Below are 20,431 nucleotides of genomic sequence, written 5' to 3' on the forward strand. Positions count from 1 at the left end.
TACATTTGTTGCAAAGGAGATATTATTATTTAACCCGGTCCATGCCAAATTTTGCTTGGATGCCAACGATGAACCTCAGCCCCAAACTTTCCAGAGTGGCCTGTTATAGCGCCACCAGTAGGCCGACTCTTGTAAAACACATTTTGTGATATTACTCAAGATTCTGTCCAAAAATCCTGCAAATCGTTACAGACTATCTCTATAGTCATGTGTTCAAGACGGATCTGTCCGATATTACATATTACATCCTAATTGGCTAACATTGGCTTTCAAAGTTTGCAGAATTGGCCTGTTTTGAACAAAAAGCCTCAAATCATGAACGCAGCGTGAAATTTACTTGAAATCTTTCACAGACTTTCCTACTAGGCTGAGCAATCCCACCATTTTCAGATTGGCCCCTTTCACTATGCTTTTTATTTGAAACAGTTTATTTCATGATTAGACAGTTTAAAATAAAACAATTCATGCCGACATAAAAAATATAGGTTTCTGGAATGACGCACAATAAGAAAGCACTGCATCATCACCTTGCCAAGTTTAAAATATTTCCGAACTCACTACATAGCAACAACAAAATTATGAATAATAATAAAGATTGGTTTGGCACAATAATGAATAAAGTTGCTACATTAACTGAGTTCTTATCTTAAATAATGGGATTTTTAAATGGGAACAATTATTCATGACCCAGCACCAGGGTGTGTGGTTTTGACGTCAGACTTAGTTGTACTGCATGCAGTTGACGAACACAATAGCAATTTCCTTATACTTTCCTTAGAAAATGCATTTGCTGTTGTCCGTCAATTGGTATTTCTTAAATGTAGATTGTATAGGCTTGTTGTTTTCTTCACAAACAAGTCCATACTTACCTATAGCACTTGGCTATATGCTTTCTTTTTTTCAAATTGAAAACCAATTGCATTGTTAAATACAATATCCACTATATGGACCACAACATATACAAGCTTTGGCTTTTTTGTGATTAATCCATTTTGGTGCTTTTAATTGGTGATAATGTGCTTTCTGTTGCTAAGAATGTATTACATTTTATTCTACCCAATGATGTACGTCCACACACCTTGCTATAGTATTAAACTCCTCAACCACACATTGCAAATATAGGCATAATGATTCATTGACACCCCTAATCAAAGTAAGCACACACACATCATTGGAGTAAAATATGATCTGCTCTGTCAGCTTACAGTATGTGCATTATATATTAAGTTGTATTAAACAAATATTTACTTTTCTCAAATAAATAAACATTCAGTAGAAAATGTTGAGAAATTATTACAAGACACCCCAAATGGATGCCTTTGCATTTCTCCTTTCCCCTCATTTCTTCTGCTCTGCCCTTTTTGTATTATAATCGTCTGCAGTTAAAAGCTTCATTATAAATCCTTCGTACAGTTTCCATGAATTAAAATGGAATTGGCACACAAGCAATAAAATGGGGGGAAGTACTGTACGTTAAGCTTTAACATGTCGATAACACATACACATCCTTTTACCATAAGCGCATGGTAAAATTCATAGCGCATAATTCTCTGTGGCTTCCTGGAGTTTTCTTCTGCTTGGTATAGGAGTGTAAAACGGGGTCAACTAATGTGACCTAAGACGATGGCAGCTATAACCTAGCCAGTAGGTGAGCCACATAGAGTACAATAAGTGGCAGCACGGCCACGGAGAAGACCGTCGGCCGAGGCCTGCTGCTGCCTGATATCGTTGACGACTCTGAAATGTTGGAAAAGAAGGAGAAAAAAGGTGAGAAATGGGAATTCACTGCCACATGTGAAGAGATTTCACAGGCCCGTAACCACTCAAAGCCTCTACACTTGCGCACAGGGTACCTGCACACGGGGGCGGCGGTGGCTCAGGGGCTAGAGTGGTTGGTTGGTAACCGCAAGGTTGCCGCGCGCGGCCAGTCACGGATAGTTGGCACAGCCGGACAGCCAATGAAACGAAGGCTTGCCTTTGTTGCCAGGCAGTTTTGCCGTCTTTTTCACCCAATCAGAACTTTCCACTTTTCTTTGTAGGGGATCTGGAGACTGCAGTTCGATTCCCCCTCATGGAAGATGTATCCATAGTTAAAGTTAGTTATTGATCAGTTAACTGCCTGGTAATGGCACACCTGGATGTAAAATAATAAAATATGTTGAGTTATAATTGTACCACTGTGTCTGTGACTTATTTCTCTGTCCTTGATGTTCTACTCTATACTGCTTATATTTAGTTATGATTATGAAGAATGGAACCAAATGGTTCCATTTGTACACTCTGAGTTAAATTAACATTGATTTGAAAATATTAATTGAGGGACCCAGAGATAGAAATGCCAGAAATGGGGGTCCGTAGACTAATGCATGACAAAATGGGGGTCCTTGAAATTAAATGGATTGAGAATCACTGCTAGAGACATAAAAAAATCTTCCCTTATGGGGGTCCCTCGCATATGTTTTCAAATAGGGGGGCCGCGGGCTAATTAGTGTCAATGTGGGGGTCCTTGACATGAAAAGGTTTGGGAACCACTGTTCTAGATTGTCATGTTCCGTTCATAACTGTGCCTGTATTTTCTGTATTTTTGCGCCCTCTGGTGGACGTTGGCTAAATGTGTTTCTCCATGCAGAATTACAGTACATTTCAAGCACAAACTCAATACAAAGACTGTTAACTGTGAGTGGACGACCCAATTAAGCATTACACTTGTTTACAACAGGGTCCACATTGTTCAATTCATCAAAACATTTAGGGACATACAAATAGACACTTCTATGTAGCTAAAGAACAGAACAGGAATCTCTGCAGTCATTGCAACTGCTGCTCAACAGTATTCCAAACCTAACTTTGTGTTCATGTCTTGAAAGAATTGTCTTTTTAGAAATAGTATATAGTCATCATCATTGCCATAAATCATAGCACATCACACCATCCCTTTTTCTTTCAATGTAAAATACTTTTAAGCATTTCTGTTGAACTGAATTACACAACTCTTAAAGATAAATAGTTTTAGAAAATAGATAAAATATTAAAAGAAACTGTGGGATACAATATATAGTGCAAATGTATCAGCTAGCAGCAGTTGAAATCCCATCCTAAAAATATATCAAATGAAGAATGTATTGCTCTGTTTATGTAACATAATTTATTCATACAGATGTATTTTGCTGTAAGCAGTGTAGGGGTATAAACAGTGTACACACAATGATTTTATTCCTTAAGGTGCTTCCATTCCATTCCATTCAGAGTCTATTCTCTCTCTCTCTATGAAAAAAGTTTGAATCATTTGTTTTATCAACACTGGTGTGTGTGTGTGTGTGTGTGTGTGTGTGTGTGTGTGTGTGTGTGTGTGTGTGTGTGTGTGTGTGTGTGTGTGTGTGTGTGTGTGTGCACGCGCGCGCGTGTGTTCATCAGGCACAGTAGAGGCGTACAGACAGTTGGACTGTGAGGTGATATGGTCCTCCTTGCCTCCAGAAGGAGACTTTGACCAGTGCGTCCATGAAGGCAGCGCCCAACGCCTGCACTGCTTCGCCAAGGTCATCAACTAAAACACCTGAAACAGGCAGGGAAAGCATATTGTTTTTAAATGGTGTTTTAAGGATCACGTTATACTTTAGCTATTGAAAAATAGCAGATTAACGCCGCACTACGAGCTTGTAGATCTGCTTGCAGCAAGCTATACACCTTGAAAAGTACAGTCATGACTCTTACTAAACACCAAAACTCAAGTGTACAATGTGGCTTGTTTACTGTTGAGTGAGAGACCCACAGTTTGGAAAACACTGCATTAGCTGTCTGGGTTTTATAAATATTGACAATTAAATTGCATTTCAATATCACACACATTATTACTGTTGTATGGTAGACAATATGAGGCAATTCATTGAACACAGTTTTGCACAATGTTAACATCCCAGATCGATTACAATATGAATCCACTGTGCTTGACTACACCATGATAGGAGTACAGTAACTTTGCATTGTGAATAAAACATTAACCACAGTGTGGTTGCAGTGTAATGCTAAAGATTTAATCACAGGGCTTGTCTGCTTCATGTATTAGAATTAAAAGTGCATTCTGGTATTGTGAATCGATGTACTTACATGAAAGCACCAACTGCAGTGTTTACTGACTGAACTATAATAACAATATAGCTTCCAATAGCACAGGGGTCCGGGGACCCCCAGAATTTGTGTTTTGTTTTTTAAATAGCATCAACATCAGCTAAAGGCTAAAGCCACTAGTATAGAGCACAGTGAGTTGTTATTTTGTCTGCTGGTTGCAGGGTTCAGCCCCATTTACAGTAACAGTCAGCACAGTACTAGCCCTGGAACATGACTGCCATGATAATTATCATGACAGTCATGCAGTAACTTTGCCCTGTTTTTTGCAGTCGCTGCATTTACAAGATTTCCGTATATATACACATTCAGATTTCAAATATAAAGTACTCACAAAGTGTCCCACGGGTGTTAGTTAGTAGCAGCGCGAGCGATTAGAATTGCTGCGTCCCGCGTTCTTTAATAAAAAGCATTTTTGTCCGAGCTCTCCGGCTACTTTTTTCAAACGGGGTTCGTTTGGGAAATCCACAGTTGCACACCGGGAGCGCACTCGCCTATTAGTCTGTATTGGCAGGGCGGTCAGCGTACCTATATCGAACACACCGAGTGCCACCCTCCTCCCGACCGATAGGGGCGCGTAGTTGAAAGCCAATGGCAAAATAACACCTCGGATAAAAATGCTTTTTATTAAACAACGCGGGATGCAGAAATTCTAATCGCTGGCGCTGCTACTAACTAACACCCGTGGGACACTTTGTGAGTAGGCTACTTTATATTTGAAATGCGAATGTTTATATATTTTAATTATTTGTAAATGTAGCGTCTGCAAAAACCAGGGTGAAGTTGCGTCATGACTCTCGTGTTTACAGGGCTAGCACAGTACACAATTAAATTAACAGATCCCTAAGCATTAAAACGTTTCCTTTGACAAGTCAGAAAGTGATCTGTCCGTGCCCCACATTGAGTCTGTTTACGATGACGCTAACACGCTAATTCAATTCGATTAGCATCCCTTCCTTTGTCAAAGACGTGCAAAATAAAAAAAATCTGTCAATGTATACACATGTTACACGTCTTTATCAGCTTTTCTATGGTCAAGACAATACATTTTACCCACCTGTCACTGCTGTCGGTTAACATAAAAAACGCAGAGAGAGAGAGACATAAATCCAGGTATTAATCTTGTCCAAAAATATATAAAACTTAAACGCCAAAATCGCGAGAGAGTCAGCTGTTCATCAAAGTATTCCACGGACCTCGATGTGATCGTTAGCTGCGATAAAGTAACAAAAAGCTGATGATGACTTGAGCAAATCATTCATAAGCATAACACAGGAACTAACTCAGAGAAACGAGAGGACAGTCATTCGGCAGTGACATTCAGAACAGCGCCACGGCCCATCCACACCCACTCTCTCTGTGGCCAGACATATATTACATCCGTAGCGAAATTTAGGACAGCGCCACGGCCCGTCCGCACCCACTCTGTGGCCAGACATAATATTACATCGGTAGCGAAGTTTAGGACAGCGCCACGGCCCGTCCGCACCCACTCTGTGGCCAGACATATATTACATCCGTAGCGAAGTTTAGGACAGCGCCACGGCCCGTCCGCACCCACGTTGCGGCCGGAAAGGGTACTGCGCCCGTAGTGAATTTCCACTACCATAGCCGAAACGCGGTGTTTGCCAATGTGAGGAAATGTGAGTACCTTGTCCCCCGCTTGTTTAATTTTTGGATGTGCTACCTTTTTGGAAATTTTAATTCCTATTTTTTGTAGTTTAATTAACTATTAGGCTAGTATACTTCATCAAACCAGAGTGTCGCACAAAGGTAGTGAAAATATCAGATCTTCAAGCTCACAATGCCTCGCAATGTGAGGCATGCCACAGCTTGTAGATCTAACCCTACTGTGGTTGTCACTAGATATCTTTAAAATAATTTAAAAAAGGAACGGTTTCCACCCGACAGCAACGATAAAAATCATATGACATTTCATAAATTGTAATTATGTATTTAAAAAAGACAAACATACCTGCACTAACGGAACCGGCGATGATGTTCAGGGAGCCGGTGGAGCCGCTGCTTATTGCAGTATCCATCGCTCTTTCTACTGCGCTTGTAGAAGGAACTGAGCCTTTTGGGAACACCAGACTCATTGTAGTAACGACTGATCCTGACCTGTAATGTGCGAGAAAGAGAATGTGACTTTTAGATTGCAAATCGTTTGCCAAACTCATAATGGAAAGTAAACAATTGATAAAAAAAAAAGTCTTACTTGAAACTGTTGACTATAGATCGTTTGAAAGATGAAGTGCTGCTGCTGGTGCTGTAAATCGAGTTTACCTGAAAGAGAAGAATGCAAATGAATTTAGCTCAATTGCTGATGGAAATATCGTGTCCCAACTAGAAAATGATGAGCTGAATTTTAATAAAGTTTATTATTTCTCTTAAATGTTTTGTGTTGAACTGATTTAAAATGTATTTAAACCGAAGCAAGTGTTGTAACCATGATTTACTTTATTAAGGACCACAATAGAAACAAGCCCTCAGGGCTTTTTGTGTTATCCTTTTAGCATTATTGTACCTTTTGCACACTGCTAATAAAGTATTCATTCAATCATTCAATCGATTGATCGATTGATCGATCCACATCTTGACGTAAATTAGATGAATACACATTAAAAGCTACATTACTGTATGCATTATTATTACATTATTGATAAAGTACAACATTTCTCTTACTTGTGAGACCACTGTGGCAGCCAAAGTCTTATATGCTGTGGTAGACGAGTCGGAGAGATCAGAGCTGAAGGTTTGGTCGAGACTAAACGTAAGAGTTACAGTGTTTTCATTGGCAGTAGGAGCATCTGTATTGACAGTGGCAGCTGCAGTGGTGGCAGCTGCAGTGGTAGCTGCAGCTGTGGTGGCAGCTGCAGTGGTGGCAGCTGCAGTGGTGGCAGCAACTGTGGTGGCTGCAACAGTGGTGGCAGCTGCAGTGGTGGCAGGTGCAGTGGTGGCAGCAGCAGTGGTAGCTGCAGCTGTAGTGGCAGGTGCAGCTGTGGTAGTATCCGTTGTTTCTGCAACTGTAAATAAAACAGTGTAAATCATTATCAAAACTTGAGTAGTAATGAAAGCAGCATTGGTTGCAGATCCCTGTCAAAGATTTGAAATAAAATAAATAAAAAGAAAACAAAAACATACATGTTGCCACAACTGTTGATGCATTCACATTAAGGGAGAAGCTACTGTTGGACACAGCCTCTACTAAAGCATCTACCACAGAAGTGGTTGTTGGTGTACTGGAGTTGGCGTTGTCATCCTCGTTAAATATCAGGGTTGCATTTACCACAATTGATCCTTGGCTGTGAAGACAAAATATAATTATTGTTGTTGCCCACATATATGTCAGACCAAAACACAAAATACAAAATTGGTGATTTCAATAGAGCAATTTCCTGAAATTAAAATTTAAAATGTATAGTCAAAATTTGTATTATTTGGTCGGTTAAATCAAGACAATACCTGAAGCTGTTGATCACAGTACGATTAAAGCCTGGGAATTTCTCACTGTAGAGAGCGTCCAGCTTTAAAAAATAACACAAAAACATAGCACGTGTATTAGAATTATTACCACAATAAACACTTTAATCATAGTAAAATGTACACTGTACTAATTTAGAATGTATACAGTGAGGAGTGAGGACTTACTGCTGAGGTTACTTCGCTTGCTAAGGCTTGGAATTCTGCTGAGTTTGAGTTTTCAAGAGCTACTGTGAAATTGTCCATGAGTTTGAATTCCAGCCTGAATGTCGTAACTGTGGTAGTAGCAACAGTGGTGGGAGCAACTGTAGTGGGAGCAGGTGTAGATGTGGCAGCTGCAGTGGTAGCTGCAGCAGTGGTGGAGGCTGCAGTGGTAGCTGCAGCAGTGGTGGTAGCTGTGGTCGCAACGGTTGCGCTGACAGTGCCCGAGATGGTGTTCAGGGAGCCGGTGGAGCCGCTGCTTATTGCTGTAGGTGGGGTGGTTGGAGGTGGGGTGGTTGGAGGTGGGGTTGTCGTCACCCTAGGGAACAACAACAATTTACAATTTAGGCATTTAGCAAACGCTCTTAATCCAGAGCGACTTTACAGTAACAACAACGACATCTACAATCAGTAGTCTTACATTGCAAAGGATGTGTTCAGTAATACAGTACCGTATTGCGCAGAATATAAGATGACTGATTATAAGATGACCCAAATGTTTCCAAGACCCATTTGTGGAAAAAGAACACTGAATGTCAAATTGTCTAGTCCCCGATTATAATACGACTGCGTTTTTAGGATATTTCCATTGGAAAAACAACGTACTGTAGTCTTGGAACAATAGGGTAATAGCAGCATTTTTTCTCATAGTTGTCAACTTGGATGGATTGCAGAGAATAATTGTGTGTGAAACTGCGTGATAATCAATTGCAGTACTTAGCAATGTAGTGCTAAATTGTACTCGTCTTGCAATAGGCCACCATCATTTATCCCCATAATAATCAGATATATTGTCCTACTGTGCGGCACATGGATTGTTAAGAGTATCCGGAGGATGTGAAATCTTTGCTGGCTGTAGTTTTGGACATGGAAGATCACTGCCAGTAACAAGAAGAGAAATATCTAGAAGAGAAGAAAAATTATTCTTTCCAGTGGTTCCAACTCATACAAGTATCAATGTAAAGTATAGAATCATAATTCATTTATCTGGTTATATGGTCAACTTTGAAGGTGAAATGTTTACCTAGTAGTCAGTGTGCCTACCTTGGAAGTAGATATGGAAAACCACATTTCCCCCCTTCAGGAAGTCTCTCTCTCTCATTGAACTCAGACTGGCAAAGTACATTATGCCATACAACGGGTTGGCAAAATATGTCTCATTGTTCTCCCCTGTCACCACTACACCATTTTGACGAGGGTTGCCCCAAATGTAAATACCTGTTTACAGATGACAGGTAGAAATGGTAAACAAACACCAAAAAAATACTGTTGAAGATGTCAAGCAACAGGTTTTCAGAACAAATCAGTCCCTCAAACTCACCATCACTGTCAGTTTCATTGGCATCATTAACAAAGCTCCTCTGCTTTGTCATCTGCAACTGGATATTGGGGTTCTGATCCAGCAACTAAAAAGTCACCTGCTTCCATGCGCAGGGCCATTCCAGCTGGTCATCGTTCTCACCGGACACCAAACGCACAAACAGTCCAATATATCCGTAATTTCTGACCAGTCTTGCTACAACCTGGTATGCATAGCCTTCACTGGAATACTGCTTTGGACTATACAAGAAGGTATAGTTGCCGGACTGTTGGACAAAACCTGCTCAATGTCATTCATCTGCCAGGTCACATGTGGACACTCCTCCAGTCCATTTAGACTCTAAATGCCAGCAAGACCTTCCAAGTGGAGTTTCAGGCACAGAAAGGAGCAGGTAACTCTTCAGGAGGCTTCTCCATAGATGACATCAACCTCTCCGAGACGGAGTGTCCACATGTGACCTGGCAGATGAATGACATTGAGCAGGTTTTGTCCACCAGTCCCTACTATACCTTCTTGTATAGTCACTATACAAGAAGGTATAGTAGGGACTGGTGGACAAAACCTGCTCAATATCATTCATCTGCCAGGTCACATGTGCAGTTGTGGACACTCCGTCTCGGAGAGGTTGATGTCGTCTATGGAGAAGCCTCCTGAAGAGTTACCTGCTCCTTTCTGTGCCTGAAACTCCACTTGGAAGGTCTTGCTGGCATTTAGAGGAACATGGTGTTATTAAGTTATTAAAATAGTACAAAAAGGAACGATCTACAAGCTCACAACACGTCTTGTTGCGACCTGTTGTAGGTCGTCTATTTTCAGATTTGGCGTTGAGGGGAAATGGGAGGACCGTTGGTGGTGCACGTCAATAGAGTTTTAAGGTTAAAGAAAGAGTAAGCTGTTGATTTAACCAGGAAAAGCTTGTTTCAGTTGTGAGAGAATTATTTAGAAAAGTTTATTATAAAGTACAAGAATTCTATAAAAGAATTACAGCTGAGAACATCAATCAATGTCGGCTCTGGTCTAGTTCACATTCTAAAGGTGTGTCAATGACAAATAGGAACCTTAAGACCATTCAAGTTGTTGAAGTTTAACAAAATATTTGTTTGGCAAATTGTTTGGCTGAATTCACAAAATACTGTAGAAACGGTCAAATCTACATAAAAGCATGAATCATTCATGCTCTTTATAACTGCTGCAATTATTCCAATTCATTTGTATTTAAGTTAATTATTGCTCTCATAATGTCTTATTCCTTACATGTCTAAGTCAGGACGGAAGTGCCATTGTTTGGCTAATGCGGAACCCCTTATAGGGCAGTCTGGTATCACTGAGACAGGTTGCACATGTCTGTTTGACAGCGTGATGCAGACAGAAGTTTCAAAGTTTATGCATCGCTGTGTTCAGCACAGCTATCTCATTCCCTTATGCTTAGAGCAGCCAGTAAGGTATGTTAACCCGGTCCATGCCAAATTTTGCACGGACACTCCCTGGATGCCAACGATGAACCTCAGCCACAAACTTTCCAGAGCGGCCTGTTATAGCGCCACCAGTAGGCCGACTTTTGTAAAACACATTTTGTGATATTACTCAAGATTCTGTCCAAAAATCCTGCAAATCGTTACAGACTATCTCTATAGTCATGTGTTCAAGATCTGTCCGATATTACATATTCCATCCTAATTGGCTAACATTGGCTTTCAAAGTTTGCAGAATTGGCCTGTTTTGAACAAAAAGCCTCAAATCATGAACGCAGCGTGAAATTTCCTTGAAATCTTTCACAGACTTTCCTACTAGGCTGAGCAATCCCACCCTTTTCACATTGGCCTGTTATAGCGCCATAACAGGCCTATAACCAATGCGCAAAAACGCATTTTGGGACAAAATGCCTCAAATCATCCAATTGCCATCCAAGGCGTAAAAAGAAATGGCACCACCATATAGTGCCACCAGGAGGCCACAACCTGACCTGCCCTGGTGGAGACCTGTGCCCCGAGGGGCACTTTATCTAGTTTATAATGTATTGTGAATATTGTTATAAAACATTGCTATGGGTGCGTATTTACAGTGTACGCGGATAACTTGCTGAATAACAAGTGACACATTATGCAGATACTATGCTTTTTATTTGAAACAGTTTATTTCATGATTAGACAGTTTAAAATAAAACAATTCATGCAGACATAGAAATGATAGGTTTCTGGAATGACGCACAATAAGAAAGAACACATACACATCCTTTTACCACAAGCGCATGGTAAAATTCATAGCGCATAATTCTCTGTGGCTTCCTGGAGTTTTCTTCTGCTTGGTATAGGAGTGTAAAACGGGGTCAACTAATGTCACCTAAGACGATGGCAGCTATAACCTAGTCAGTAGGTGAGCCACATAGAGTACAATAAGTGGCAGCACGGCCACGGAGAAGACCATCGGCCGAGGCCTGCTGCTGCCTGACTCTGAAATGTTGGAAAAGAAGGAGAAAAAAAAAGGTGAGAAATGGGAATTCACTGCCACATGTGAAGAGATTTCACAGGCCCGTAACCACTCAAAGCCTCTACACTTGCGCACAGGGTACCTGCACACGGGGGCGGCGGTGGCTCAGGGGCTAGAGTGGTTGGTTGGTAACCGCAAGGTTGCCAGTTCAAACCCGGGCTCGCCCAGAGTTAGTGTCAAAGTGTCCTTGAGCAAGACATTGAACCCCTAATTGCTCCTGATGTGCTGGTTGGTGCATTGCGTGGTTTCCGACGCCATCGGTGTATGAATATGTGTGTGAATGGGTGAATGTAATGCACAATCTATGTAAAGCGCCTTGGATAAAGGCGCTATATAAATGCACCATTTACCATTTACACTGGACGAGTTTTCGTTTATCCTTCGGTTTTCCGAAAAAAGTGTCCAGTGTGCAACCACCTTTAGACCCCTTTTCCACCGGTTGGAAACTGGTTCAGTTCAGAACCAGTTTTTAGTCCGTGAGCCAGACCTCCAAAATTGGAACGTTAATTATGAATTGATTGCAAAACCATACCTATATTACATTTTCAATATAAGTAAATTCATATATGGCAACCCTACCACAGTAGTAGCTTTTTCATATTTAAAATGTTTGCATATTTTCCTACATAATGAATAATTTGCATATTAAAATGTACAATTTCAGAAAATGTGCAATACAATAAATCATTGTCTTCGTGAAAGTAATCTACTGGGGAAGTTTCATGGTGATAACTATTAATTACATTTTTACCTATTCACCTATCACGTATTGTATAGGCCTACTGTAGGTGAAAATTACAAAATGCGTGATAAATATCAAAAAGCTATACTCCTGTGGAAGGGTTATATTAATTTACTCATATTGATCCTATAAACAATTTAATATATAGGTATGGTTTTGCACACTCAACGTTCCAATTTTGGAGGTCTGGCTCATGGACTTAAAACTGGTTCTGAACTAGTCTGAACCGGTTCCCAACCGGTGGAAAAGGGGCAATTGTCTTGAGACTTCCATTTTATGTATTTACATTTGATACTGTCTATTGGATTTCCCTATTTGTTATTATTATAATTCCTTACACATCTCAGCTAAACCTCAGCTTTTTGGATGGTGCAGGTGCACCACGAAATAAACTCAGTTTTTTAGATAGATATAGATAGATAGATTCATACATACATACATACATACATACAGGTATATAGATAGATAGATATTGATCCTTTTAAATCATATTTGAGTGAATAATTAATGTAGGTTATATAAACAAGTTTTTATATAAACGAGTTTTTAATTATTATTAAAAGGAATGTGAATATCTGTCAATTGTGGTCCAGTTAAAGGATAGGATAACCCATCCTATCCTTTAACTGGACAACAATTGACAGATGTTCACATTCCTTTTAATATCTAGCAATTAGCAACAGTAGTGGGGTCCATACAGTATATCGCTGCTATCAAGCAAAAACCTCATATCTCCAAATTTCAACTTTTGATGCTTTTACTATTAGTTTAATTAAGTAGTTTAATTAACTATTAGGCTAGTATACTTCATCAAACCAGAGTGTCGCACAAAGGTAGTGAAAATATCAGATCTTCAAGCTCACAATGCCTCGCAATGTGAGGCATGCCACAGCTTGTAGATCTAACCCTACTGTGGTTGTCACTAGATATCTTTAAAATAATTTAAAAAAGGAACGGTTTCCACCCGACAGCAACGATAAAAATCATATGACATTTCATAAATTGTAATTATGTATTTAAAAAAGACAAACATACCTGCACTAACAGAACCGGCGATGAAGTTCAGGGAGCCGGTGGAGCCGCTGCTTATTGCAGTATCCAACGCTCTTTCTACTGCGCTTGTAGAAGGAACTGAGCCTTTTGGGAACACCAGACTCATTGTAGTAACGACTGATCCTGACCTGTAATGTGCGAGAAAGAGAATGTGACTTTTAGATTGCAAATCGTTTGCCAAACTCATAATGGAAAGTAAACAATTGATTAAAAAAAAAGTCTTACTTGAAACTGTTGACTATAGATCGTTTGAAAGATGAAGTGCTGCTGCTGGTGGTGCTGTAAATCGAGTTTACCTGAAAGAGAAGAATGCAAATGGGTTTAGCTCAATTGCTGATGGAAATATCGTGTCCCAACTAGAAAATGATAAGCTGAATTTTAATAAAGTTTATTATTTCTCTTAAATGTTTTGTGTTGAACTGATTTAAAATGTATTTAAACCGAAGCAAGTGTTGTAACCATGATTTACTTTATTAAGGACCACAATAGAAACAAGCCCTCAGGGCTTTTTGTGTTATCCTTTTAGCATTATTGTACCTTTTGCACACTGCTAATAAAGTATTCATTCAATCATTAAATCGATTGATCGATCCACATCTTGACGTAAATTAGATTAATACACATTAAAAGCTACATTACTGTACCGTATGCATTATTATTACATTATTGATAAAGTACAACATTTCTCTTACTTGTGAGACCACTGTGGCAGCCAAAGTCTTATATGCTGTGGTAGACGAGTCGGAGAGATCAGAGCTGAAGGTTTGGTCGAGACTAAAGATAAGAGTTACGGTGTCTTCATCGGCAGTCATGGTGGCAGCTGCAGTGGTGGCAGCTGCAGTGGTGGCAGCTGCAGTGGTAGCTGCAGCTGTGGTGGCAGCTGCAGTGGTGGCAGCAACTGTGGTGGCTGCAACAGTGGTGGCAGCTGCAGTGGTGGCAGGTGCAGTGGTAGCTGCAGCTGTAGTGGCAGGTGCAGCTGTGGTAGTATCCGTTGTTTCTGCAACTGTAAATAAAACAGTGTAAATCATTATCAAAACTTGAGTAGTAATGAAAGCAGCATTGGTTGCAGATCCCTGTCAAAGATTTGAAATAAAATAAATAAAAAGAAAACAAAAACATACATGTTGCCACAACTGTTGATGCATTCACATTAAGGGAGAAGCTACTGTTGGACACAGCCTCTACTAAAGCATCTACCACAGAAGTGGTTGTTGGTGTACTGGAGTTGGCGTTGTCATCCTCGTTAAATATCAGGGTTGCATTTACCACAATTGATCCTTGGCTGTGAAGACAAAATATAATTATTGTTGTTGCCCACATGTCAGACCAAAACACAAAATACAAAATTGGTGATTTCAATAGAGCAATTTCCTGAAATTAAATTTTAAAATGTATAGTCAAATTTGTATTATTTGGTCGGTTAAATCAAGACAATACCTGAAGCTGTTGATCACAGTACGATTAAAGCCTGGGAATTTCTCACTGTAGAGAGCGTCCAGCTTTAAAAAATAACACAAAAACATAGCAAGTGTATTAGAATTATTACCACAATAAACACTTTAATCATAGTAAAATGTACACTGTACTAATTTAGAATGTATACAGTGAGGAGTGAGGACTTACTGCTGAGGTTACTTCGCTTGCTACGGCTTGGAATTCCGCTGAGTTTGAGTTTTCAAGAGCTACTGTGAAATTGTCCATGAGTTTGAATTCCAGCCCGAATGTCGTAACTGTGGTAGTAGCAACAGTGGTGGGAGCAACTGTAGTGGGAGCAGGTGTAGATGTGGCAGCTGCAGAAGTGGTGGCAGCTGCAGTGGTGGCAGGTGCAGTGGTGGCAGCAACAGTGGTAGCAGCTGCAGCAGTTGTAGCTGGTGGAGGTGGGGTGGTTGGAGGTGGGGTGGGAGGAGGTGGAGGTGGGTTGGTTGGAGGTGGAGGAGGTGGAGGTGGGGTGGTTGGAGGTGGAGTAGGTGGAGGTGGGGTGGTTGGAGGTGGAGTTGTTGGAGGTGGAGTAGGTGGAGGTGGAGGTGGAGTGGTTGGAGGTGGAGTTGTTGGAGGTGGAGTAGGTGGAGGTGGAGTGGTTGGAGGTGGGGTGGTTGGAGGTGGGGTTGTTGTCACCCTAGGGAACAACAACAATTTACAATTTAGGCATTTAGCAAACGCTCTTAATCCAGAGCGACTTTACAGTAACAACAACGACATCTACAATCAGTAGTCTTACATTGCAAAGGATGTGTTCAGTAATACAGTACCGTATTGCGCAGAATATAAAATGACTGATTATAAGATGACCCAAATGTTTCCAAGACCCATTTGTGGAAAAAGAACACTGAATGTCAAATTGTCTAGTCCCCGATTATAATACGACCGCGTTTTTAGGATATTTCCATTGGAAAAACAACGTACTGTAGTCTTGGAACAATAGGGTTAGGTAATAGCAGCATTTTTTCTCATAGTTGTCAACTTGGATGGATTGCAGAGAATAATTGTGTGTGAAACTGCGTGATAATCAATTGCAGTAATTAGCAATGTAGTGCTAAATTGTACAATAGGCCACCATCATTTATCCCCATAATAATCAGATATATTGTCCTACTGTGCGGCACATGGATTGTTAAGAGTATCCGGAGGATGTGAAATCTTTGCTGGCTGTAGTTTTGGACATGGAAGATCACTGCCAGTAACAAGAGGAGAAATATCTAGAAGAGAAGAAAAATTATTCTTTCCAGTGGTTCCAACTCATACAAGTATCAATGTAAAGTATAGAATCATAATTCATTTATCTGGTTATATGGTCAACTTTGAAGGTGAAATGTTTACCTAGTAGTCAGTGTGCCTACCTTGGAAGTCGATATGGAAAACCACATTTCCCCCCTTCAGGAAGTCTCTCTCTCTCATTGAACTCAGACTGTACATTATGCCATACAACGGGTTGGCAAAATATGCCTCATTGTTCTCCCCTGTCATCACTACACCATTTTGACGAGGGTTGCCCCAAATGTAATTACCTGTTTACAGATGACAGGTAGAAATGGTAAACAACCCACAAGAAAATACTGTTGAAGATGTCAAGCAACAGGTTTTCAGAACAAATCAGTCCCTCAAACTCACCATCACTGTCAGTTTCATTGGCATCAGTAACAAAGCTCCTCTGCTTTGTCATCTGCAACTGGATATTGGGGTTCTGATCCAGCAACTGAAAAGTCACCTGCTTCCATGCGCAGGGCCATTCCAGCTGGTCATCGTTCTCACCGGACACCAAACGCACAAACAGTCCGATATATCCGTAAAGTCTGTAAAGTAATACTACAACCTGGTATGCATAGCCTTCACTGGAATACTGCTTTGGACCATACAAGAAGGTATAGTTGCCGGGACTGTTGGACAAAACCTGCTCAATGTCATTCATCTGCCAGGTCACATGTGGACACTCCGTCTCGGAGAGGTTGATGTCATCTATGGAGAAGCCTCCTGAAGAGTTACCTGCTCCTTTCTGTGCCTGAAACTCCACTTGGAAGGTCTTGCTGGCATTTAGAGGAACATGGTGGAGCTGCCAATGAGATGTTGGTGAACCTGAAGGAAGGAGTTCCACAATCATAAAGGATGTAATTGCAACAGTTGCACCGCTCACTTCACAGGGGTGTGATTTTTATTATTATTACAGTATTCGTTTTTTCTTATGAAAGCAGAGAGTCTTCTGTTTCATACGGTATATAGTGTGTACATGTCGCTATAGGCCTTATTTTGTGAATATTTAGTTGTTCAGGTCCATGCCTTCTCTAAAGTTCTCTCTTCAATAACCAATTACTGACAAACTGTACATGGGATCAATGTGTACTGTTTTCCTCCTAAAAGTAGACATTCAGGGCTTTCATTCGGTGTATAGTATGTATAGGATATTAATTTATTTGTGTTCATTTTTATATCTGCCTGTCAATGTCTGTGACTTTAAACCTTCATAACTCTGGTTTCATGAGGATGATGATGATGATGCGCGCCTCGCCTAATCTATCTCACATGTCTGCTTTCATTGTCTCGATCGCAGTAACAGGGGGGGCAGCAAAAGTCTTTATCTGTAGGCTACAAACCCATTCCACCGATCGTTTCAGAACTATAGTGAGACGTGTTACTGGATCGGCGATGGTAGTGATTTCACTGATTTGCAACTTGCAAGCTAGGAGGGAAACATGTCTGGGCAAACCCCTCTCTGGACAGACACCCTCTTTGAAGCAGGAGCGATGGAAAAGAGCAACTCGAAGAGGAAGGGGAAATAGCTTCCACAGAACACAGCGGTTTAGGATCGGATGAGGAAATGTGTATTCGTTATACATTACAACCGGGTCGATGACGTCCCCGACGCGTTCATTCTCATTGCGGTCTTATCACTGCAATTATAATGAATGAAAAAGCGTTACAATCACACACGACCGAGCTATAGTGATTGCTGGCGAAGACGGCTATGGTGATCAGTGGTGGTGCTCCGCTCCCCAACGGAAGACCCGGCCAGCGGCCACTGATTTCATGGCGGTCCCTCGATAATGTGATTAGTTTGTTAGTTCATAATATGAAGAAGGAAACATGCATCTGTCCATGACTCCATGTGTGTTGCAGACGTTATACAATGCCGATGTTCGGGCGCATAGAAAGGTGAATGAAAGTAATCAATAAAAACATGCGGTAAACGTAAATCTCCTGTTCCCGCATCGGACCACTGGGAATCGAACCACGTGAATATCCCGCTCCCGCATTTAATCGGTTAAGACAGAATGAGACCTCTAAACTGTGAATGTTCTGCAATATTGTGCGTCATCGAGGCAGCTCCAAATCAGGAGCCCATTCTTTTATCAAACGTATTCGCATTACGGGTGGTTTGAAGAGGCGCTTTCCGTTGTCCTAAACCTGTGTGCATAAGATAGCAGATATAGGGAAAGTGCATCAACACCCTGATAGGGTTTCGGATCTCGCGAACATCATACCCCTCACTCAGGTGACCCTCGATCAGACTGTGTGGGCCTGGTCTTTCCCTATTGAATAGGGAAAGACCAGAGCCACACAATCCGCCGCTCCGGAACTACTCTGCCGGGACTGGGAGGTAGACCAATCTGGCGCATGGAAGGACTAGGCTCTCACCAGGACCACTCCTGCTCACACCAGGTCCAGGACCTGTGCGTTGTACCAGACTCCCAGCACCAGACACTTCATTCAGTAGTGGTAGATTCTTGAGCCGCAATGATTCTGCAGGCTCCACCTGGGCAACGGTGGTGCTGCAGGTTACGCTTGCGGTTTGAATGGCCCTCCTAAAGGCCTCACCAAGGTTTATTTGGGCTTCCTCCTCACGTAAGCTGGGGTGCCAACCCGTACTGCTCCCGGGTAACCCGGTCAGCCGGGGGGCCGTCTACATTCCGGCTGTCACCCATCTTTCCGGTGGTCACCAGACTATACCTGGTTGTCACGTAGTCTATTCCTATGAGTCACTATGAATAGAATACCTAAAAACTAAAATACATCGCATGGATGCACCTGAAAGAAGAGGATGAATAGAAGGAAACTAAAATGACATAACATCACGAAAACAGATGAGCATGTAGATTTTTTGCTGATTGTGTGTGCGTGAGTGTTTTTTCCCCTTTCACAATAGGGGGGGGGGGGGGGGGGGAGACACCCACCCAGAGGCTATGGCTATTTGGGCGTCCTGTTCTACAATACTCACTGTAAGCCTTGTCTTAATTTAAAATGTATACGATGCAGTTACATGATTTATACTTTACTAATGCTTTTGTTGTGGAAAATGTTGAAGCATATTTTGTCTAGTGTTGATTGACATTCTGTCTGTCCGTGTGTCTGTCCATTCGTTTTTCTGCGTATCAATCTGTCCGCCTGTCCGTCCGTCCGTCCGACCTTACCAGTGATCTGTCCCATGAGACGTAGTTTTCCTGTAGAGTCCCACTGGTCCTGGAACTCTCTGATCCAGATGTTGAGCTGGTCTGATGGGCTCCCGCTGTGGTAGTAGTAGAACTGGAGACACTGGACATGACACGTCCTGCTGGGACTCATCTTCATGGTCTGCATCCAGATGGAATCTCCTTCCATGCCAGAGGCTGTGCTAGCATGCATGAAGTAACCTGCATAATGGAACAGTGTTTCTCAAAATTTTACATTTCAAGGTCTCCCCTAACTTTGGCAATATAAAAGTGGAACTAAATGGACCCATTAGGGTCCCAAACCACACCAACTCCTTGCATCTGAGATTGTTGATAATGGTTGCAAGTAAATTAGTTCCATCAATCAATCAATCAATCAATAAATTGTCATAAAACATTGCATGGCCTTTTGCTCCATCCAAATAATTATTATAAATATGGCATTAATTAATTTTATTTTATTAATTATATCATCTATTTTATGAGTTTTCAACTGGTGGTCCGTGGACCACTGGTGGTCCGTGAAGGTATTGAATGTGGTCCCTGACCATGCATGTAGGAAAGTGAAGATTTGTATTTTAATTTATTGTATTGACCACAAGTTGAGAAACAATGCAGTAAATGACCTAATATTGTCAGTTACTGGGAAGTCGGACGTCAAGAACTTCCATGGAAAAGGGAGTTAGAATCTCAAGGGAAACTGTACCAGATTGCCTGATTGAGTCACCATTATAAGGAAATGAGCCCATAACTAAATAAAGTGCCCATCGACACAGGTCTCCACCAGGGCAGGTCAGGTTGTGGCCTCCCTGGTGGCGCTATAATAGGCCAATGTGAAAATGGTGCCATTTCTTCTTGCCTTGGATGGCAATTGGATGATTTGAGGCTTTTCTTTTTTTAAACGGGCCAATCCTGCAAACGTTGAAAGCCAATGTTAGCCAATTAGGATGGAAAATGATATATCGGACAGATCCGTCTTGAACACATGACTATAGAGATAGTGTGTAAGCCAATCAGTGTAGAATCTGAGAAATCCAACAGACTCGTCTTGATCATGTGGACCGATTTGCGTGAGATTTGGATGAAATCTGTGCGACTAACATA

General features: G+C 41.3%; 1 protein-coding gene across 1 annotated transcript; it reads right to left on the minus strand.

Moving 5' to 3' along the window:
* Positions 1-1,630: 1,630 nt before the first annotated feature.
* Positions 1,631-19,523, minus strand: LOC310856733 (uncharacterized protein; the record flags this gene model as incomplete). Its single annotated transcript, XM_083762205.1, has 17 exons — positions 19,310-19,523; positions 16,518-16,979; positions 15,033-15,277; positions 14,847-14,908; positions 14,531-14,691; positions 14,309-14,412; positions 13,635-13,705; positions 13,392-13,537; positions 11,490-11,577; positions 9,720-9,830; positions 7,774-8,125; positions 7,588-7,649; positions 7,267-7,427; positions 6,808-7,148; positions 6,341-6,408; positions 6,098-6,243; positions 1,631-1,737 (listed from the first exon to the last, which is right to left on the minus strand). Exons 1-17 carry the CDS (start codon positions 19,518-19,520, stop codon positions 1,631-1,633), a joined length of 2,898 nt encoding a protein of 965 aa, XP_083618331.1. The 5' UTR covers positions 19,521-19,523.
* Positions 19,524-20,431: the final 908 nt, after the last annotated feature.

The sequence above is a fragment of the Protomyctophum parallelum genome, assembly GCF_964188405.1.
Source record: "Protomyctophum parallelum genome assembly, chromosome: 3".
NCBI lineage: Eukaryota > Metazoa > Chordata > Actinopteri > Myctophiformes > Myctophidae > Protomyctophum > Protomyctophum parallelum.